At 41.0% G+C, this 24,049-nt stretch overlaps 1 protein-coding gene across 1 annotated transcript; it reads left to right on the top strand.

The window, feature by feature from the left end:
- Positions 1-3,455: 3,455 nt before the first annotated feature.
- SLC30A8 (solute carrier family 30 member 8) lies at positions 3,456-23,820 on the top strand. The gene is made up of 8 exons (XM_066337093.1): positions 3,456-3,535; positions 11,617-11,825; positions 15,651-15,797; positions 19,350-19,503; positions 20,025-20,214; positions 20,613-20,718; positions 22,300-22,434; positions 23,467-23,820. Exons 1-8 carry the CDS (start codon positions 3,456-3,458, stop codon positions 23,610-23,612), a joined length of 1,167 nt encoding a protein of 388 aa, XP_066193190.1. The 3' UTR covers positions 23,613-23,820.
- Positions 23,821-24,049: the final 229 nt, after the last annotated feature.

Consider the following 24,049-nt stretch of genomic DNA (forward strand, 5'->3'; position numbering starts at 1 on the left):
CTCACCATCCACAGCAAGGCCTTGAGCTCCTCCAGAGATTCCTGAGTTAGGAGAGGCTGTCTCCTACCACTGGCTTCACCAGGAGAAATTCTGGACCCTCTGGAAACTCTACTCATGTGAGGAATAGATGTCCTGACCTGAGGCTGCAGGCTCTGTAGAAGGATTTCTATTTGATAAGGTAGCAGCAAACACTTTTACTGTTGGAATTGAAGGTGTACACCCTAGAATAATGCCACGTTCCTTCTAGATCCCCACTCGCAATGGAAGTTTGAATTTCTTTGACAAGGGCCTCAAAAGTCTTTTTCTCCCCAATGACTTTGTGCAATCTAAAATACTCATCTAAAACATTGCAGATGACTTTTACCCCTCAGTCAGTTACTATCAAAAGTCCCCATTCTTTTGAAAAATTGGCAGCAAACCCAAGATAAAAATATTGATGTTTAAAAATTTAGTATTTTAAAATATTGAACATTAACATCCTTTTAATGATTTTTAAGTTGGATCTAAATTGTGGTAGATATTTTCCTTTTGACACTCACTTATAAAGGGTTACTGCATTGATTGGTTCACAAGAAGAAGAAAGTGGATTTTCTTTCAATTTGTCATGCTTCCAGCCTTGGATCCCAAAATGACAGATGGCTGGAAGGCACAGGAGCTGCACTGGGTGAAAAAACATATTTTCACTACAAATGTAAAAACTGTAGTAACCAAGCCCCAGAAATCACAAATGCCTGGATCCCCAGGTTGCCAGTGATGCAATGCAGAGCTACTAAAGCTGTTGCCAGAGAAAGGTAGAGACATTCTTTGCAGATGATCTTCAAGATGTCTCATGGCTCATAAAAATTATCGACTTCAGTGGCATTTTCAATTAATAGATACACTGATTTTTCCTCTGTACATTTAAGCTGTCAGTAGCTACTCCCATAATGACAGGATGAGAGGGATTGGATTTTTTTCATATTTAAAGTGTAGCTGATTAAAGTTGAAATGGGATCAAAGATATGCTTTTTTACTAATGGAGATTTTGGATAATAATGACAAGGAGCTTTCAATTGCAAAAGCCAGTGTGATGCCTCACATCTCTGTATTGGATGCAAATCTTGAGAAATGTCCTTGACTGGGGTCATTAAAACTGCTATGATTGGATTTGTGGCATTTTTAATGTAGGCTCAGAAACAAACTGCATTATTATTGAAAGCCTGAGATTAATTTATTGAGGTGGTCTGAATAATTTTTTCTGAAGCAGAAATTCCACAGACAGCTGCTGTCTCTCTCTTAATGAGTTTCAGAGTCTGTATAAAGAGGAAACCCAAGTCTCTGTGGATAGCTCAGAAGAGATTTCTTTCTATCCTGCCTAACAGCCTGTCTCCTGAGAAGCACAACCATCACCACTGACAATAATAAACACAAAACAGAAGTCTAGATTAAATGCTGTGAATGATCTATGGCTTCATTTTACTGGTATGCACCTGAGGCTCAAGATCCTCTTGCAAAATGATGGAAACTCATCTATCTCACTAACAAAAGTTACGTGCATGCACTGATTCAAAACAGAAACTAGCTTTACCTGTAATCTTCTAAGGTGGATTTTAAATTTTCCTTAAATTGAAGGTGCTTAGACCTGATACTTTGGCTTAGAACCCTAGAAGAGCTGAGACCCACTGTAAATCAGGTTCCAGGCCAGGCTTATTTTTCTGATATCCCAATTCTGCAACAAGATGTTGCTTATTGGTAATTTCTGAAGCAAGGATTGATTGAGATGCTTACAGAGACACTGCAATAATGGTGATATTTATGGGATGGGGAGTCCACAGAATCTCTCACTGGCCGTGAATTATAAGCCTATGTCAGGTTCCAGGGTGCAGAGCTGGAAAGGCCACCTTTGTTTTCCTCCCTCACTCCCTCTTGGAAGCAGAATAAAGTTGCTCCTTAGTGGCATTTCTAGGGTGACAAGAAATGTGCTACTTCTGTTTTGTAAGATTTCTGCAAATGCCCTGGGTCCATACTACACTTCCTTGGACCTGAGTCTCTTCTCAAACCACCCTTGATAGACAATCACATTTTCAGGTCCAGTAAGTGGCATCAACTTTGAAAAACGTTTAAAGAGCAACCTTTTACAGGTCAGAATAATATAGAAAGTTCCAGGAATAAGTCATAAACCCAATCTCTTCCACTTAATAAGGGTGCATAAGTGGGTATAAGAACCTGGGCAAAGGCTCTCAAGCAAAGGGCATTAGACCGGCAAAGATGACAGAACATTGTGGAAAAAGCATGCATTTCTGCTGTGGCTCTTCAGAAAAATGCCCGAGATACAGTTAGCTCTTTGGCTCACAGGTTCCAGGCAAGTGTTTGCACAGCTGACATTTGGGAGGCAACATGTGGATCTCTGATGGCATAAGCCCAATTGTTTACATTTATATGTACAAATGTGCCCCCTGTCCCCATGAATTTCAGACAGAGTATGTGCTCGGAGAGCTGAGGAAAGGAAGGGGCAATCCTGGTTCATCGTATTCATATTGGAGTACCTGTGGTAAAAAAGAGTGCAGAATTTAAGTGCAGGTCCCCACTGCCTTGTTCTAACCTCTCCCACAAAAACAGTGCACAGGAAGGGTTCTCACTCACAGCCTGCTTCTGCCAATAATATGGTAAAACACAGCCAGCACCAGTGCAAGATTTCCCATTAGTGCTGAAGCAAATGTCTGAGGTCAGGCTGTGAGAGAGGTGAGGCTGCAGGGCTTCTCCTCCCCTCCAGGGACTGTGGCTGTCAATAGAACTAACAAACTGAATAAAGCAGAAATAACAACCTGCAGTCCTTCCTGCTGAAATGAAGATTTCAATAACCTGTGCTGCAAATGGCAATAATAAGCAGCCTCTTCTGTTTCGAACCATTAGGAGAGAACATGCCAGGGGAAAAGATCAGTTCTTAAAGTGATTGTTTAGATTAAAAGGCTTGTGCGAAGCTGAAGTGAGGGAGGTTTACTTTCCTCCCAAGCCAAGCATGCAGAAAGGCAAACAGGGGTTTGACTGTTTCCAGGCAAATCAAGCTGTTTTAATGACCTTGCTTCTCTTTTTCCATGCATCCACATGAGTTCCTTTGTGCTCATCGGTGTGTGCTGGACCCTGGGAGAGCACGTACCCCCCGTGTGACCAAAGAGCAGATCCAGCAGCAAACACGGAAGGAAAAAACAAAACAGGGAGGGAGGCCTGGAATCTCCAATCTGACATGCTCAGCAAGTTACTGGTTGGCATGGTAGTGATGCCACCAGCACTAGGAAAGAAGCTTCCCCTTGCATTTTCTCTTGGGTTTATCAGGAAGATTATTAAAACAGTTTCATTTTAAAATATTTGGCAGAGACTTCTGCATAAGTTGAGAGGACATCTCTGCCAATATTGCTTCAGACAGAGAAAAGAGAGTTTAAAGGGAAAAACCAAGCAAAACCCCATTGACTTTCTTCATGGCTACTGAAAAGGGTCTTGAAAGAACTTGCCTTGTGAGTGAAAGGAACACCAAGAAGTACTCCTTGGCCCTAGACAGGTAACACAACTCTTTGTTTCCTTTGCTGAAGTTTCTGTGTCACAGCAAGATCTGTATGGTATGGTATGAGATCACCAATCTGCCAACTGGCTGCAGGAGTCAAAGTCTGGAGTTTCACCATGCATACATTTTACTACTTTCAAAATGTTTTGTTCAATTTTTTCCTTCCCAAACTTTCTTATTAGATATTTGAAGTATTTACTAGACAGCAGTCTGATGTGTCTGTGTCCATGATGGATTGAAACAATCTACTGGTGTCTCTTGCTACGTATTTTATAAGCTTAGTAGATTTATTGTGGGGTGTAAAACCTCATGGATTTTGCTGCGATTTTAGGCTGAATTATAATCGTGCTATTGACACCATGTTTGACTCAAGGCTCCTTCATGCTTGAATGTCTAAATTATCCATTTGGTTTGAAAGAAAGGTGATGCTTTATTCTTGTGGATAGTCGGTTGGGCTTAGAGTTAATGTACCTCTTGTGTGCCAGAGGTCTTGTGAGTAAATGCTTGCTTGAGTGAAGAAGGATCCTCTGAAAACATGAAATACTGTAGATGGGGTTAAAAAAAAGAGTATAAATGTCTATCACAAAACAGTTTTGCAGTTTAACTTTTTTTCATTCTTCCTCTTGACTCAGACTAGAAAGTATTTTTAAAAGAAAATAGCTGCTCAGTTACAGCTTAGCACCTCTTGACATTTCCATTATCTCATTGGTTTTCAGGTTATTTATTGCTTGGCTCTCTTAAAACATGTGGGACAGAAACTTGGCATAAACACTGTCAGTTCAAATGGAAATCTGTCTCTTCATGTTCTTATACTGGGGTCAGTGCCATCGTATTTTAGTCATTTGAACGTCTGGATTATTATTTAAATATTATTACATGGCTCCATAAATATAGATGGCACTGTCTGAAATGACTTCTGTGGTAATATTTATATTTCAAAAAGATCCCGTATGATTCTGCAATTCATTTTATTTATTGAAGACACTCAGTGTATTTTTGAATGTTTGCAGTTTTGTGGGCACAGCTTCAGTGCTTGAGGTCCTTTGGCCCCTTGCAACCTCTGGACACAAAGGACAACTCTTGGCAAACACATTATACGGTCCCCTGAGACAGGGACAGTTGTTGGGCTACTGTATGAGGAAGCATTTTTTCCCCTGGATCACCCGTAATGGGGAATATCCCTGGTAAGCAGAAGGGTAGGATGCACACTGGGAGCAAGAATCCCTGGCAGCTGATCCTCCCATCTGAGAGCTGACACACCTCCTGGAGTAAATTTTTTCTGATAATTATTTCTTAATTTAGGCTTGAAATTAGTTGGGGTGAATTGCTGCAGCAATTGCAATTGTTGGGCTGATGCTGCAGCTACATGCAATAGCCGCTGAGCTGGAGGGCTGGTCCCAGGAGGGCTCTACAGTGGTGGTCCTGAGGTGGCTGAATGATGGAGGTTGGTAGCACAGCTCTCCAAAATGAAGAAGACTTGTCATCCAGCCATGTGGCTTTTGTGCTGCATCTCCATTTTGTTTTTTCTGTCAGATGAAATTTGATTAACTGCACAATTTAATTACTCTGTTCCAGAAATGACCAGAAATGGGGGCTGAGAGCCAGAGTCTCCCTCCTGTTGGAAAGAGCTGGTAGCACAGGGGAAGCCCTTGCCCTGTTTCCCATTGCACCCAGCAGCTTGGGGTGCCAGCCCAGTGACCCAGGGTGCCAGCCTGTGAGCCACAGCCAGCCCATGGGGGGATGCAGCCCTCTGGGCCAGGGCTCACAGAGCAGCTGCCTTAAGCCAGTAGTAGCAATAGGCTCATCTTACCCATTGGTATAAATTACCACATTTTTCTGTCTCCCATGCGTAGCAATAATGAGCAGCTCTAATGCTTTCAACAGAATTTACTTTGCACACAGATTGTCTATTTCCTTGCCATCTCCCAGCCTCTTCCTTTTTAATAAATGCTATCATTACAATACAGGAAACAAAACTAGTTTTATCTTGACCACAAGAGTAGGAAGCCTGAACGCTGACCCCTTTCCCTGCACTCAGGTTTGTGGAGGAGAATGTTTTGCATGTGCCAGACCTGTCTGTAGTCACTAGAGGGTTTGGATGCATTAAGGTTTCCCATGTCAAACTTGAAATGCTTGAAAGGCGGTGGGCTTCAACTGAGCCCTTTGAAAGTCAGATCAGTTGTAGGTTAATAGTACAATTCACATTGGGAGGGACCTTAAGAATGTCTCTGGTCCAACTAAGAGATTGAATAATGTTGCTCAGGGCTGTTTCTAGTCTAGTCTTGAAAAAAATCTCTCAGGATAGAAACTCCACAACCTTTCTGGGCCATCTGCTTCAATAGTGAATTAACTTCACAATCTTTTTTCTATGCCTCATATTCAATCAGAAGTTGTTTCAATTTATGACCAATGACCTCATCCTTCCGCCATGTAGAACAGTAAAGCTCCATCTTCTTAATAGCCTCCTCAAGAATATTGGCAGGTAGCATCTAGGTGCTCACAGAAAGGCCAGTCCCCACAGAAGTGCTCCAGCCTTTAATCATCCTGGTCACCCTCTGCTGAACCTGCACTGATTTACTGATCCTTCCTGTGCTAAGGACCCCAAAGCTGGACACAATATTGTAGATGTGGTCTCACAAATCTGTCTGTCCCAGGTGCAGGACTTTATATTTGTTCTTGTGAAATTAGGCAGCTCCTGTTGAGCTCTTCCTCCAGACTCCATATGGCAGCCTTGCCCTCCAGTCTATGAGCTGCAACTCCAGGTTGGCATCACCTGCCAAGGTGATCAGGGTGCCCTACACCTCCTCCTCCAGGTAACAGAGGAAGGCATTACACAGGATGGGTCTCAGGACAGGACACCACTTCCCACCAGTCTTGAGGAAGGTTATGAACCATACTAGTCATAGTGTCTGAAGCTGAGCACTCAGAACCTCCTGTTTCATGCAAAACATGTTGTCTGTAAGTCATATATCATCTGTCTTTAAATTAGGTCTGAACTAGTTCTCTAAGATAGTTTTGTATTGTCTTTTTACAGTCACGGGTGGTATTAAAAGAGAATAAGTTCTTCCAATGACTAGTAATTTATATTCTGTTTTTTCTATTTGTTATCACCTATATCATGATCTAGATGACCCTTTATCATGGTCTAGGTAATGGCTTGACCAAGTTCCTAAGTTTCCATGAATGAAGTTGGGCCAGAGTATTTTATTTTTTGCTGGCAACACATCACTGTAATATTGACCAGAAATATTCAATATCCCACTTCATAAATCAGTGGATTTGCATCTGATTGTGTCAGCTATGCTATGAGCTACATTTTGGGTTGATCCAGCATGGATTTCTTATTATGTTCTTTATCTGTCTTTATAGTGGGATTTTGAATACCATCATACAAGCAAAACTCAAGGCTTTAAGAGTCAAAGTTTTGGTTTTTATTTTGTCTCTGAGACAAGAGACAAGGTGGGAGAAAAATCCAGGGGTGGGCAATGCAGAAAGCAGGAAAATTGTGTGAAAATATTAGGGTTTGTCTTAATGCAAAAGTTTTTAACACAGGGCATTTACCTGTAGGTATTCCTATCTGCAGGTGTTAGACTCCTAATTGGTTCCTGTCTGGCAGGCTCATGCCAGCAGGCAAAAGTTTGAAGTAAACCTGGGACCTGATTTCTTCAGGTGAAGAGTGATTTTCTATAGCTGGCACTTAAGGAATATTTTCCTGTTTCTCCATTCCTGCAGGAGATATGATCTTATGAGATCAAAGAGTCATCATCAAATAAAGGCTTTCCACCACTCGTTATCCTGTACAGAATCAATGCTCAGGAGGATTATAGGTGTTCCCTGTGATTTCTGGACCGTTTTAGCTGAGGGCCCTGTGTTTATCTCCTTTGTCAGCTGGCCCAGCAGCACGCAGTGTCTCAGCAGCCTCAGCAAACCCAGTCCCGTTGCCTTTGCCCCCCTGCAGGTGACACTAGACCCTGCAGAGAGGGCTGTGTCTGCCCAGCACCGGCCATATGCCATCTCCATTATGCCCAATTCAGTTTTGCCTCTTCACCTCAGAAAGAAAGTTAGAACCAAGGTAGTGATATGACATAGAAATTAAATAGCTAGGGCATCAGCTCAGAAAATTGATGGTTCAGAGGTATAACAATGATAACTAAAATCATGAATGATGTGAGGCTGGTAAGCAGGGAATAGTCACTCATTATTTCTAACAGTATAAGAACTAATTAAAATAGCAGGCAGACAGCTCCAGAGTGAAAAAAGATAAATTGTTTTTACACACATCACAATTAGATTGTATCAATAGTTTCAAGTCAGCTGGGTTTGTGGAATAAAGATCTGTAAAGAGACATTGGACAGGAGCTCTAGTTCACAACTGGGGAGCAGTAACTCTCTGGGAATGTCCCTCTTTGGTACTTTGACCTTATGTATTCCTTCATGCTCGTGACAGAATTTGGATACTTGGCCACCTGCATCTCTGGTCTCTCCAGGCAGCCATTGTTATGCTGTTATGTAGAAGGAAAACTCTTGACAATACGTTTATGCATAAAGGGCCAGACCCTCAAAATGACGCCAAATAAGATAACTGAGGCATGAATTCCTATCTACTAGACATCTAAGTGTATGCAAATATATAAATATTTGCCTTTATTTTGTGCCCACAGTAAGGAAAAGGAGAAACTGGACAGCCAGGTTTTTAACAGGGTCTTAAATACCTTGAAAATATTCAAGATTGGTACATCAATTGAAATCAGAATGGTGCCAGCATAAGGAGGGTGACTATGGCTTTGATAAATTTTTCTCTGAAGGCAGTTTCGTTTTCCTTTCAGGCACCAGAAAATTACTATTTTCCCTCATGAAGGAGATGATCTCCTGTGGAAAGCACAGTGATTCCACATTTTCCTCTTGTGACTGGGGAACTCATAATGGTCTAGGAGGATAGCAATTATTCCCATAAGCCTGCAGATCAAGGCACCCAGCAGATCAAATGAAAATAAACAGAAAGGAAGTTGTAATAAAAAGCTATTGCTAATGATTTGTGTGAAATCTGCAATACGTATTAATATTTTCTGCTTCCCCCTTCCAGGCATGACTCAGTAGGAGCCTTTCTGTGACATTCCCCTGACTATCTTTTTTACAAAGAAAAGAGGATTTGAAATGGAAAAAAGATTATTTTTTAATCTGTGACTCTGCAATATGATGGCACAGAGACCTGATGCTCAAAGGCTACATCTTCCTCTAAAACACTGTGAAGGGGTTTCTGGTCTAACAGAGCTGATCTTTGCACCTTAAGCTTTTGATTCACACTTTTATAAAACTGCCTCTTAGATTCTTAGATTCTTTTAATTAGTAGCAGGCAGCTTTTGAAAGAAAAATAATGGTTATGTACAGGAGCTGGCAGGAGTTTTCCCAACTTATCAGGCCAGATGCTGTTCGGCAAGTTCAAAGGGAGCAGTGAATGCTTGCCACCTCTGGCAACTGGGGCACTTTTATTTAGGTACCCTTTAGACAGAAAAATGTGACATTTGTGGGTTTATGCTGTCTCTGTTTGCTTTTGCGTCTGTCCAGCAAGATCTGCGGACCTCAGTGATGCCCTGAGGCTTTGTTAGTTGACAGGGAGACTGAAAGACAAAAACTAAAAGAGAGTGAGATCACAGAGTGACCTATTTTGTTAACAGCAAGGAAAGGACTTGGTGGCTCAGAATATGCAGCAGTAATTTTGGCATTCTTGCCTGAGAGGCTGTTGAGCTGATCATGACTCATGTCATTAAGATGATTTTAATGTTCAATGCTAGCTGATGAAAATTGAGGTAAGGGGAAATTAATTTTACATGCAAACTAGAAAAGCATTGGAAGTTAACTCCAGAGAGAGATCATGAGAAAGAAAATCTTGCCTGCCCTGATCTCCAGGGGAGAGTGAGAGAACTACAGCATTTTATTCAGCCATCTGGAAGGAATTAATTTGTGGTACCTTCTGTGTCTAATTCGTCAGTAAAATATTGTACAAAAATGACACAGTGCACATGAGGAACCCGATAAATGTAAAACTAAAGGACTGAAGAAGGACTGGATGGTGAGGACCCCAGCTGCCACATGGGCAGCCCATTCCCTAGACAGTCCAACTCCTATTAATTTGTTGTTGTGAGGAAAATAAAGGAAAATGCTGACAAAAGCACTAAGAAAATTCACTGTCTCCAAGCATCAGGCATTAAATCTGACCAGTTACTCTTTCACACAAGCTCCTCACGTACAGGGGGAATCAGTCTCCTCTGCTGAGCAAACAGACACCACATGCTAACCTGGCTGGGAAACAGGCTGACTCAGGGGAATGTCGCACCCTTGGAACATCTCAATAACATTTACAGAACCAAATCCACACTGATTATCTACAGTTGCAGGGCTTGGCTGCCGAGATAGGTCAGCTCTTCTTTTGTCAGTACCTCTGTGATGGTGATGAACATAAAAGGCCAAGGCATCAGCTCTGCAGGTGCCTTTGCCTCTTGCCCACCAGTGCGGGGCATCTGGCAGGACTTCAAACCTGCTGAGCAGCTGCAGCCCCCTCAGGCTGCCCAAAAAAAGCAGCTGGAAAAAGCTTGTGATTTCAGTACAATTTTTTTTTTCTGGACATTGACTACTGCAGGTTGGCAGCCACCAGCTGATTTCTTACCAGTGAGATTTTAGGCATCTTGACACTTCTATAAACAGTGCAGAAACACTACAGAAACTCACCAGGATTCATGTTCTTCCTGGAGCACAGGTTTCCTTCACTCAGCTTAAGAAACAGTTCTTCCTAGTCCCAGAGGAAAGTCTGAAGTCAAAATGGGGAAGAACCACTATTATTACTGGGGCAACTAAGCCCAGTCACATCCTACCCCAGGCTAATTTCAGACTTGAAAAAGTGGAGTTTGCTGTGTTCCTGGGTAGCCCCTCCACACACAGACCTTAACTAGCTGCAACATGTGGTTATAGGGAGAGTGTGTTTGTGCATCTCGGCAGAATTCATCTTCTGGTGCCACAGTCTCAGAGCACTCACCACATTAGGAGCAGCTCCGGCAACAAGTGTTGTATTGGGAAAGAAAAGTTTTAAGCCCCCCTGGGAGGGGGTTTAGAGGTTTTGAGGTTTTTTTGCCATTTGGGCTCTTTTCTGCTGAGTGATTAGGAAACATCCTTGCTCAGCAAACAACCTTGGGGCCTCCCAGGGGGAATCTCTTGGTTGCTGTACTGAGAGCACCAGACCTCGTGGTCATCCAGGAGCTCCCACAGTTGCTGTGCAATGAGCTTGGCCCCAGACCTCTCTACCCCCACCCCGTATTTCCTGTGCAGGAACCCAACACTGAGGTTTTGTGGCAGAGCAGACTTGGCTGAGAAATCACTTTGTGATGGATCAATGCTCAAAGAGCCACTTGTGCTGGACTTCTCACCTTACCAAAAAATCAGTGGCACAAAGGGTTCTACGTGTGCTATGGGTTACATGTACTATGGACAATTTCTTTCTTTGATTTTTGAATACCTTTGAGATTTTTTGTTTAATATTTTCTATGTTCAGCCTCTGCTGGAATATTAGTAGATTTTGTGGAAATCTGAGACAAAATGATTCTGTTTGCAAAGAGAGGAGAGAGATATCTTTAGCCCATTATATTTAAGAAAAAGAATTCTGGAGTGTTTTTTTGACTAGTCTTCCTGACAAAGCTGTTGGGAATGAAATCTTGAATTTTTAGTAGAATTTTTCTCCATGTTATGCTGAATGTGGTAGCTATTTGCATGAGGTACAATTTTTTCAAAGTCATGTGATGTGCATGAGATATACAGCCTAAGAAAGCCACCCTGTGCTTCATAAATTGTTACATGTAGGAGAGCCCAAAAAGCTGGGAAACACAGCCAGAACACTCATTTCATGTGCAGCTCCCTCCCACAGAGCCTTGCTTGTGCGAGCAAGCCTCTTCTATGATCTGGTCTGCTGTTCCCAATGCTGCTTTTACCCTTTGAAAGCATTAATTACATAATTTCTGGGGCTGTAGGGCTAAATGGCTGAATAACCAGGGTTTTTCTTTTTTAACCTTCTATTTCTTTCTATCCCAAAGGATGAGCTGGCTTCAGAAGAATTCAAATGAAGAGAGGCAGCAGCAGGAAGAAGAAGTTACAGGAGCTAATCCAGCATATCACTGTCACAGCTACTCACAGGCCCATGAGAACAGAAAGAGGGAGCAGCATCAAGCTAGGAGGAAGCTCTGTGTAGCATCAGTAATTTGCACCTTCTTCATGATTGCTGTGATAACAGGGGAGTATGTGTGTTTAAAAAGAGCCCAGCCTGGTGCCCAGCACAGCCACATTCTTGTCTTCAGTGTGCACTCCGACTGCAGGGACCATGCTGACAGGGGTGAACCCACCTGGTATTAAAAAATTCTGTGTCCCTGGTCATTAAAAGAACTGGGGGAACAAGAGAGTTTAAGGGAAGTTATCAAAATATTTTCTTATATTCATTCTAGGATTGCATCTGGGTAGGAATACAAAAAACAGTTAATGATCTGAACTGTTCTTCCAGGTCTTTAAGCTTGACTGATGCATGTCTTAGCATCACAGAAGGTTTCTAATAAACTGGGTTACATTCTTTTTAAAAGATTAAAAGATTTTACATATTTATCCAGGCCAATGAGACCTCAGCACCAATGAAGGCTGCTAGCAGCAGGATCTGAAAATAAATGCAAGAGAGTCTTTTCAAAATCCTGGAAAATCCAAGGCCAGATTCACCATCTGTTTTTCCACAGTTAAGTCAATGTATTTATATCAGGGCACGTTTATCTTTTAAATTGGCCTGCTGGTGTGTCTCTGGATCAATGGAAGATTATTTCCTTTCCTAATTAGCTTTCACTTCTGGAGCCACCCTACAATATCCAGTGTAAGTGTTTGGCTTGCTCACAGAGCATTGGCTTTCATTTTGTCTCACTGCTCTGCTCTCTCCATGGACTCTGTGATATTTATATCCACCTGATAGTTCCTGGCTCTTTAATTTGCCCTTCTCTGCAGTGAGCTGAGGTAAGGGAAGGCATGAGGAATCCCACAGACTTTAGCCATATGTGTTCCAGCCGATGTAACAAAAATCAGCCAGGAAGGCCTCTGAAACCCATATTTTCCCGGCTCAGACATCTCTGGAGCCCCATGAAAATGAAACAGAAAGGCTTTGTCTTCCCCACAAATGAGAAGTGGAGGCACTGAAAGAGTTGCTGCATTTCTGCCTTCTCCTCTGGCTGCCAAACCCAGCAGGGACTTCTCCAACTCTTCCCTCCCACGTGCTCCCTCTGCATGAAGCCCTGTTGTTTGTAGGTCACGTGCATTTCCCCCATGAAAACTGGTGCATGCTGCTAATCCCTATGCAGTAATTTCCAGCACCAGAAGTAATGCATTATTAACAAAACCATATAATCAGTAGGCTTAAGTTTGGTGAATGCGGCTGTGCTAGAGGATAATTGGAAGGACAGATGATATGTTAACTAAATGTTTCATTTTGCTTAATGAATCATGCAGCTTTTTTGCAGTGACAGCTTAAGTAACAGGCTTGAAGACCGTTTTGCTTCAGACCATTAAACTTTGACAAACCAGTTATTAACTGCAGTTACAGACAGCTCTCTGTGGAGATTTTTGTAATTATGAACCATACATTTAATTTTTTTAATCATTAGGCAAGACTGCTGTGCCTGATGATTGACCGTTGAGTGACTGACAATTTCTACTGCTTGTGGTCTATAAAGCTATAAACATCCATTATAGGGAATGGTAAGTCTTAAAGGCCACTTGTTGGGAGTATTGACAAAAAGCTGTAAAAACCTATGACTACAACACTTTTTTCTACTCCTGAAGATAAAGAATATCTTTCCCTCCCCTCCTTGCCCTCTGAGGGCTAACAGTGTCCGTGGGCATTATTCTGCTAAACAGAAGAAACAAAGCTGCATCAGTCTCAGAGAGGCTGAAAAGTTGTGCTTCTTTGAACGCCTAGATCTTTTCATGATGTTTTTGCTCAAACCATCTGTGCTGGCCATTACTGCTTTCCCAAATGGAGCACTGCTGGTTGAGCCTGATGCACCACCACCAACTTTGAAAAACAATTGTCTTCTGTTCTTCTAAGGCACATCCATCACAATCTCCATAGATCTGGAGATAACAGTCAGACCAATACTACCAACTGTAGAGCCCAGATATGAAAGTGCTTTCCAATAATTTTTGGTGGTTGAGAACCAAATGTGGATTTCAAAGCACTTCCACCTGAGGCGTAGAAAGAGAGACAAACACTGCATGTGGTCTCATGTCAGAGCAGAACACAAAAACTTGATCAGTGAGACAAGTTGCTAAGTTAAGCAGACTGAGATCTCTGAAATTCGCCCAAGGCATTAGTTATGTCAGCAATATATAAAATGATAATTTGCAAACATTTTTTAAAGACAGCAGGCTAGCAGCAAGCTTTTGAGATGCTGTCCCACAGAAAATGGAAATAGAGTATATAAACTGCAATAGGGTCTTGCCCACAACTTGTGATCTACATTTTTGTTTGCTGAAAGATACCTGATGCCTGGGATATTAGCATCTGGGCACCACCAGACAAGCCTTCTTCCCCTTGCTAAGCAGAACTGCCTCCCTCTTGATATACAGTTACCCTGAAACCAGGGAAAGTCTAAGAGATGTGCCATGACCAAGAAGTATCTGTGCATTTACACGTGAGCATGTGCTGGGAAATACTTATTCTGATGAATTTTTCATTTTACTGCAAGGAATGAGATGCCCCCAAATTCTGCAGCCATGCTTTCTCCCTTTTGGGAAGTAACTTGGAGCAAAATTCTGTGCTGAAAAAACTTACAGTGTCAGGTATTCCAATCTAAAATATGCATACAGGAGGAAATTAAACAGACAGTCCATCCTGCTGGCATGAAAATGCTCCAACTATAAGAAAACAAGAGATCTATCTACATGTCCTTTTGGCGGTGGTATGCTGCCAAAGATTTGAATGAGGCATTTTATGATGTTTTTCAGGATTCATTAATTCTCATATGAGTTGTGGTCAGAAGAAATGAGCGAGCTGAAATTAATTAAATGACTGAAGAATGGAAGTGCATTGCCAAATGCAGAAACTAGGTGTTTTGGCTCTATTATTTCACATGTCTACTTTTCTACATTTGCACTTTGATGAAAAGCTTCCTCTGCTGTAATGTGTTAGAAGGACAGTGTCCTGCCTGGGATCCTTGTCTTCTCCTGCAGTCACCAGGAGCTTGGGGCAGTTTGAAGAAAACTTTTAGTTTATTTGGATTTGCCTTTAGCCCTGAGACATAGTTAGAAGAACTTGGCAAAATATATTTGGCTTACTGAGTAAAAGAAATGTGAATTAAAATAACCCAAAATGTTTTTAATTTGGTGGGTTTTTTCCTTCAGAATCCACATAAATCCAAACCCCCACAGAGTAAAATGATATTCAGCCACATTTTTTGAGCTCTAGCAGGAAAATTAAGTCATGCATTACAGATTCAAAATGATAGATTAGTCCTAAGAACAGAACATTTTTCTCTATGCCCTCACTAAAATGGTTGATTGCTTATCACAGTTTTTCTACTAGGATCTTTCCATGTTTTCCTGTTTTAGTGTTACCTGTGACAAATAAACAGTCAGGCAGAAGGAAGAACATGCATATTTTCCTGTAACAAATAGGAAATTAATCCCATAAGCTAGGTCTCTGAACTGTTGTACATACATAAAAATATCACTGTTCTGTGAAAGGATAGTGGGAGGATATGGGAAATGTGATTCCTAATAAGCCTTTCACAAAAAAAATCTTATATTAAACTAGTCAAACAATACAACTGTAATGTAACTACAGAACTAATGTATCACAGCTCTTATTGTTCTTAGGTCTCTCTCTGAGAAAGAAATGTGGCTTATGTATTTCTATTAATTCATACCTTCCACTGCATGAATGAGGTACAAAATGAAATTACCTTTGAAAAGGTTTGGGTCTTGTGTATGATGACTGAAAATTGAGTGTTCCCTTTGATTCTCAGCAAAACAGATCTTGATTTTGATCTGGTTGTCTCAAACTTCTGCCCAGAGCCGTGACCCGGACGCGTGTCTCACACAGGTGGGCAGATCGCCGGGAGCCTGGCGGTGGTCAGCGATGGGGCACACATCCTGGTGGACCTGACCAGCTTCCTGATCAGCCTCTTCTCGCTGTGGCTCACCTCCAAACCTCCTACCAAACAGTTCACCTTTGGGTGGCACCGAGCAGGTAGCAAACATGTCACAGTATGAACATGTGGAATGGAAAAGGGGAGTTACCATAGCCAGGGACTGGAGAACCTGCTGATGTCCAACGGGTCTGCAGGCATTTAGAGACAGTGCACTAATGCTCCCACAGCTCTCAGGACAGGAAACAGAGCAAGGCAGTGAATTGCAAAGAAGTAAAGAGTCATCTCTTATCTAAGAGCACGTCTTTCAGTTCATTTTTTACCACAGTTTTGGGCTGGTGCTAACTTGGGTTGAAATAACAGCAACTTCTCTCACTGACTCTGTGTGGAGGACTGAGCTCTCAACTTGTTATGAAACAAATTTCTATAAAAGCAGCCATAAAAATTTGTGTTTGCTTCATTTCTAAGGCAAATTATTAAATTATTTTTAAAAGTCCACAATGTTACATTTGTAGAAAAGTGAGATCCTTTAACATTAACCCTTTTCTAGATTGTCTCCTTTCATATGTCTTTATCACTGTTGGTTTTTACCAGACACAAACAGATTTTTAAAGCACTCTGTCCTCAACCTAAAACAATGATTTTACAGATGATTTCTAGTACCAAAAGCCTGACAATGAAATACAAGTTTTACAAAAGACAAGAACACCAGCAAAAATACTTACCATGAGAATAATTTTCTGGGAGTATGAGTGTGTTCAAGATTTAGATACCTAAATATCAATGCATATGAGCACCTTTAAGCACAGAGTCCAAGTCTCTGATAGATTCAACAGAAATCTTGACTCCATTCATCCTCCTAAACATAGAAGTCCAGTGTTACATCCCTAGGATGGCAGAGGCTTATGCATGGCAGTGGCAGCTGTTGCACAAAACCTATAGGAGACTGCACAAGGTGCCAAGCACAAAATCAGGACATGTTAAATGTGACTAGACACTCATAGCTAAGAAATCAGTAGGTGTTCCTAGTCAGCCAGTGAAGAAGGGAACTGTGTGAATCACCATTAATTTGATGTCCACTCTCCAGAGAGGGAGCTTAGACACTTAGGTAATGCCCACAGGTAAGCAATTTCATTGTCTCTGTCTGAAAGTAAGTCTCATGTTGAATGTCTCAGGGCTCAGTTTTGTTGCTTATATGTAAATGATTTGTGCCATTTGAAATCCACTTGCCGCTCTGGAAGTCTATGGGTCAATTATACACCTTGTGTCAAGCCACACATGGAGACAGTGTACCTCAAATGGCTCTTGACACCTGTGCACCAGAACCAAGGACTCAGATGATAAATGCCTCAAAGATGTTCAGTAGTAAAGTGCAGAAACAGCTTCTGACTCATGTCTGTAGGCCAAGGTTGGTTGTAGCTGCAGGGAGTACCAGGGAAGGCATATGCCGTACTCATCCTGTATTTCTGTAGCTCCCTAAGTGTATTCTACCAGCTCTGTTGGAAACAGGCTGCTGGGTGAGTGGGAGGTATGGCTCAGGAATGGTTGGCATTATGTAGACAACACACAGCTGAATTTTGCAGCCTTAGTAAACTACTACTTAATATCAGTTGGTCAACCATTACTTCTCATGTTTCTTATCTTTTATCCTTGGGGGGAAAAGAGTGAGAGACCTCTCTTGTGGATGTAGGCAAGTTCAGCCACTTTATGTGACTTCATCCTCAGTCTGAAGTAGATTATTCTTATTTTGTCATTGCAATGCAGAACTTCCAATCCTTTATTTCTCTTTTTATCCTGGTAGCTAAAAGAGTCTTGCATCAAATGTTAGAAGCTATTTAATTGCATTCCATGACTGTTATCCTGTTTCTTGCTTATTTTCCCTGCTATATTCTCAGTTTAATATGCAGGTGGGTATCTTAATAGAGTAGCTAAGGGCAGTCAGGTGGCATAAGTCACTCTTCACTGACTACCAAGGTCTTGCAGGTGCAGCCCTCCATGACACTGGAAGATGTTTCTTCACTGCTTCTCTCAAACTGATATATATTGTCATGAAAAGACTCTGTATGGCAGTGCTCAGCTTTAGCCATCTGAATGCTTCCTGCCCTCCATGCCAAAGCAGTGCAGCTACTTTTACAAACACAGAAACACAATATTGAATAAGATTAATAGTGTGAGCCAAACTATTTTCAGGTACAAAAACTGTCTTGCACCTTCATTTTCCTCAGCTCTGTAGTCAAAGATTCCCACAGCTGTGCTCTGTTGGTGCTAGTAGTTCTGAAAAAAAGTAACTGAGAACATCTTGAGTGAAGTATTTAGTGCAGCTGAACTGATCTGTAAGCTTTTGCCAAGATATTACATTGAAAATTATTATGTAAAGATGACCACTAACATGTTCTGTTATGGAAGATATGCATAAATCCATACAGGGATACATGTGTTCACAAGAGCTCTCGGCTGCTTTCATGCAAGTGACAGCACAGCCATCAACACCTTCAGCTGGGCCGAGTTTGCAGGGGTTCAACCTGCAACTAGCAGAAAAAAATTTGTATGACTTATGTTTCCTTCTATCTACTTTTAACCAAAACTAGATTCCCCTGTCGGTGCACTTTGATTTACTATTTTTCATTTTTAGGCAAAATGGTTATTTGATAAGCTTTTGCAGCCTGCAAATGGGGAGGATCCCCATAAAATCATATTTAAAAAATCATAAGCTGTTTTAATGGATCGTCAGTGGAGGTCTGTGCAAATGCTTTCTGACTGTCTACTGCTTTTCATTTACTGTGAGCTTGCATTTTCTTGGTATTGTCTCGGTTGTGCTCATTTACCCATTCAAGTCACATGGCAATTACTAGTTCCATATCCTATTAAAAGCATGCTGCATGTTCATATGCACTTCCCTAGACCTCTCCTATAACAGTGCAATAAAAGGTGGCCTTGGGGACTGGATTTATTTGAGCCCAACTCAAAGCCAATAGAGACAAAATTAAATTTTGCTACCCTGGGGAAAAAATAACTTCTTTTGTTCTCATCACAGCTAGTGGCACAAAAATGACTTTGTGGCATTGGCAGAATGAGTTCCAGGATAAGTTTTGCTGACAGGACTTCATTGGGAGCTGCTACTGTCTTTCTGAAGTGTGAAGTGGTGAGAGGTGTTCAGAAACAGGGGAGGCTAATGGAGGGAATTATGTCTGACAGTGGATTTGGCTGAGCTGTGCCTCTCTCTTTCCTTCAAACCTCTGCTCCTGTGATGAAGATGGTCTTGTTGGGAGAGGAGGGCTGGTCTTTATGGGTTTCACGCCACAGTCAGGGCCAGGCAAACTCCTTTTGCTCTTTCAAGAACTCCCCAAATGTTTTTTCACATTTCTCCAATTTCTTAGAATGTTGCATGAACTCAGCGGTGGAAAGGGAAAAACAGTAGGAGCAGGTAGAACAGGGTTAGGCCACCACATACACAAGGCTACCCTGGATAGCCACTGGATTTACTATAGTCAGAAAGGAGTTTGGTCCATTCTTTGTGAGCTTTAAGACTGCCAGCATACAAGAAGCAGCTCTCCTTGCTATTAAGCTTATAAACCTGGAACCATTATCATCAACCTCTTACATTTTTTGCTTTCCTATTCTGACTGTTAAAATCAGATTTTTTTCATTCCTAGAAATTCTGGGAGCTTTGATGTCTATGATAATAGTTTGGATAGTGACTGGTGTGTTGACATATTTGGCTTGCATGAGGCTGCTACACCCAGATTATGATATTGATGCTACAGTGATGCTCATTACCTCTGCTTCTGCTGTGCTCATCAACATCCTGTAAGTTATTTTGTTCTCCTCTCATATGACATTTGAATCTTGAACCTGCTACTGGAATTCAATTAAAAAAAAAATAGAGAGAGATAATGGCCTCAAAAATATCAAGTGTTTATGAGTTCCATGAGGATATGGAAAGGGGCCAAAAAGAGAGGTCCTGCTTCTCATTGCAAGTTGCAGTTGCTCTCCCCCTTTCTGTTAGCTGCCACACTGGGAAGGCAAATTATGAATCTACAAACCCCAGGAAGAGATTATTCTCCATGTCACTTTTTATTAGATGTCAGAATATTCAAGAACTCTGTAGAAAATGAGGCTTCATTAATTACTCCATTCACAGACTTTCTTGATTATGCAAATCACTGAAAACCTAGGAATTGTCTGCTCAGCCACTCTGCATTTCTACTTAATGTGTCAGATTTTACTGTTCAGCATTCAGAAGTGACAGGGGTGGTGATGTGTATGACCTCACTGCTCTCAGAGATGCAGCATATCCTCTGATATTTGCAGCTTTACATCTCTTGCAGACTAAGCCTGATTCTGCACCAGACTGGCCACGGGCACAGCCATGGGGCACAAGCCAGGGAATGCGTGTCAGCCCCTCTGGAAAAGCCAGCTCTGAGCAATGCCAGCCTGCGGGCAGCCTTTGTGCATACCATTGGAGATCTATTCCAGAGCATTAGTGTGCTAATTAGTGCACTTATCATCTTCTTTAAGGTGGGTTTTATTAGTTGATATGCCTTCCTTGCAATCAAGGATAAGTGCTATTTTCACAGCACTGTGACACAAGGTATTATGTAAATATTTCCTCTGTCTTAATCATACACACTGTAATTGTATCAAAGAGAATTATACTTATTCTTGGGAACTGAAATAACTGTGGAGAGTGTAACCCTTGCTTCTTGGTGTTTCAACTGGATACTTTGGTGTCTCTCCCTTTCTTCATCTGTAGCGCCCTCTTTCTCTGTGCTGAGGCTCCCTAGCTGGTAAAGGATGCCAGCACTCATTCTGTACTAGATAAATGGAATTTATTATTTTTTTCATGCTAACTAATTAAAAACGACAATAACCAACAAAAATGAAATTAACAAAATGGTGTGTTCATATTTTTCTAGCCAGAGTACAAAATAGCCGATCCAATCTGCACATTTGTGTTTTCCATCTTCATTTTGGCAACTACCATCACGATTTTAAGGGATATTTTAACTGTGTTAATGGAAGGTAGGACCTGATTCCAGAATAAATACACTTAATACTTTGATTTCTTTTTCTGTTGTTTTCTCCATAATGCTTATATATAGTGAAAAAATATAATAGCACATTTCAGCATCACTTTCCGATATTCTCATGATTCTGATCATTCTTTAAACCTACTTCTAATTTTAATCAAAATTGTTTTCTACCATTACATTAGGTTTATACATACGCCAGTTTTTGTGAAAATCTGTGTACTGCTGTTTTGCTAATGAGCTCTGAGTTGCTTTTGTTTGCCATATGTGTAGCATTTCTTTCTATCACTCCTTTGGCATATGAGATGGCTACTCGTCTTGTTCATTTTGTATTTCCTTCACCCATGTGAAATATAAGTCTTCGCCAAGAGAAATGTGCTTGGGCTGTGCTTTTCACGACTGTGTCTGTGAAATAGTCTGAGTGCAAGAGACAGAAGTTTAAAAGATTTTTAGTTACATGAGTCCAGAAAAGCAAGCTGTTGGAGATTTCCAGTTGCATTCCAGTGCATGGGAATAAACAATTCTCAGCACAGCAGCAGCAAGAAGAGCCAGGCTTAGCAATATTTAATCCTGTCAGCAATGGGCCTGAATATTTGATTTGCAATGACTTGAGCAGTCACAGATGCATGTTTTTGCCTTTGTCACACTTAATAATATAATGCAACCTCTTTCTCAGCTGTGAAGACATGAGGATTAAAGGGAAAAGTAGCTCTAACAGTGCAGGTTTTGAATGGATACTCAGTGTGGCTGCCTGGGTGGCTATTCCTTCTCTCTTTCACTTGCACCTACTTGTTCCAAGAAATAAAATATATGATACTGTTACAGTAGTTTCATTCCAGGGTTGGTTTGCTTCCAGTGATTGTGAGATAGAGATACTTCCATGTAGAAATGTACCTAGACAAGAGTACAGCAACTGATTGTATTTTGGCTGCCAAAATATCAAATCTTTTGGTTACTTGGGAAAAAAAAATCAAACTACCAGGAAGGGGGAGCAACCCCTGACACTCAAGAGTGTCTTTCTCAAAGCAGTGACTCCCAACTTCTGTAAGCAGTGCTGACATACCCAAGTCAGCAGTGCTCTGTTCCCCTCTGCATCAAGCCCACTGTCCTCCTGGGGGAACTCTCTGGGGAGTCTTCTGTCTCCTAAGTAGATTGTTCTGCTCAGAATTTTCTGAAAAGAAATTGGATGCTGGAGCTGCTGTTTCAGTTTACTGATCCAAGGGGAGCATGATGAATTCATGCTGCTCACATAGGCATAGAGATGCCCTCACAAAAGATGTTGTTGCAAAACTATGACAGGATCTGGCTCAATAGCTCGCTACCCTGTGTAAACTGGACATTCATACTGCCCCCTAAAACACACATGCGTCTCAACCTTCCGTGGAGAAGTTTAAAACAAGGGATAGGATAATATAGCACAGGGAACTCTGAAATAGATGGCCTTTCCAAAGCATTGGATACTTTTATAAAAATAATACATCTGAGTGAATAAAGGTTCATGATTCATTTTCCTCTATTGATCATAATTCTTATCCCTTAAAAATATTTTTTCCCATCAATTTCTCCTTTTCAGGAACATCAAAAGGATTTGCTTATGATGCTGTAAAAGCAAGAATTTTAGCAGTTGAAAAAGTGGAGTCTGTTCACAACCTTCATCTTTGGTCTCTGACAATGAATCAAACTGCTCTCTCTGCTCACATTGCCACAGGTCAGTAAATTTCTGTAAGCAGGGAGTAACTATTCAGCTGCTGTCTAGTAAAGGTCAGTCTTTCTTGATTCAGATTAAACTGACTGTATATCTGTTGCTTGTTAAAAAAAAATCATAGTTTTGTTGGAAAAATAAAATCAACATTAATAATAAATAAACCTCTCAGATCATTGTCCAAACAATAGGGACCTCTACTTAGCCCAGAACTTGAAAACTGCAGAGGTTGTGGGACAATGAAGTAAAAGACAAGATACTTAAATTAAATTAAAATAATTAGACTCAAACCAGATTTTTACCATAATTTTGTCAAACTTGAAAACTGTTGGTCTCTACAAGAAAAACATACAGAGCCAGTATGCATTCCTGATGTACCTTCAGCAGTAGAACAATCTTTAAATATAGATGAAGTTTAGAGGTAGCTCCAGTTCATATTTTAAAATATTATTTTAAATTGTAGTCCTTATCCCAGTTGACAAACTGTCCACTACTCAGGTAATTTTTCTTATTTGTCTGTCAGCTTTTTATGTATTAAGAAAAAAAAAAAAAAAAAAAAAAAAAAAAAAAAAAAAAAAAAAAAAAAAAGCCAGGTGTGTTTGGCCAAGGACAGGGCTAGAGGTGAAGTCCTCCACAGAGTCCCCCTTTCCAAAAACAGAGGGTCTATCCGCCACCAAACCACTTGGCACTGCTGTTACTCCCTGACTGGATGAACTAATCTTTATTATGTATTTCTGCTTTCTTCCAGTCTTCTGCCAAACTGATTTTCTATGGTGATTACTTAACTTAGCTTAACTCTTGCCGAAATTGCGTATTCCGGCCACATTTGAATGAACAAAGGTTTGCTCACATGGAGGTTCCTGAACGGATGATAAAAAGGACAAGAAACACTTTTCAAATGAACTTCTTGTTTAAAGTATCTATGCTAGAAGTATACAATATCTATATCAGTTATCAATGTCTATATTAGAAGTATACAATACTGCTTTAAAGTATTATCACAATGTATGTGTTTTGGTTCTTTTCTGCCATCTGCAGCAGACACAATGAACAGCCAGAAGATTTTGAGAGATGTTACCCAAGCCCTGTTTGAGCACTACAGCTTCCACTCCATCACCATTCAGATTGAATCAGGAGAGAATCAGAAACCAGACTGTGTCTTCTGCCAAGAGCCCAGGGATTAAAGCTAGAAGTGTGCTGTGCCAAATAACCATCACCCCTCTTACAGGTCAATAGAGACTATATGTGCTGGTAGAATGTAATTGATTAACAACAAATGGTAATTAACTGATATAACAAGCCCTGCCATTGAAAGCAGAACATGGGCCTTTCTTTGTTGGTATCATCTACCATGAGAGAACATGTATTAAATCAAGCCATTAGCCAGATTGTCTGCCCATCAGCTGTTTCTTTCAATTGCAAGAGAAATATCTAAATTATTCTTGACTAGACCAGCAGATTGGCAGTAAAGCAACATTTAGAGTGCCTGTCTGTAATTAGAAGTAACAAAAAACTAATCAACCTTCAAATTACCAGCAGACAAATTATCACAGGTGTAATGAAATGTGAGTTTGGTGTTAGCAAACTCAACACTCACTCAGGATGAAAAAGAAAATTTAAA

The sequence above is a fragment of the Sylvia atricapilla genome, chromosome 1 (genome assembly GCF_009819655.1).
Source record: "Sylvia atricapilla isolate bSylAtr1 chromosome 1, bSylAtr1.pri, whole genome shotgun sequence".
NCBI lineage: Eukaryota > Metazoa > Chordata > Aves > Passeriformes > Sylviidae > Sylvia > Sylvia atricapilla.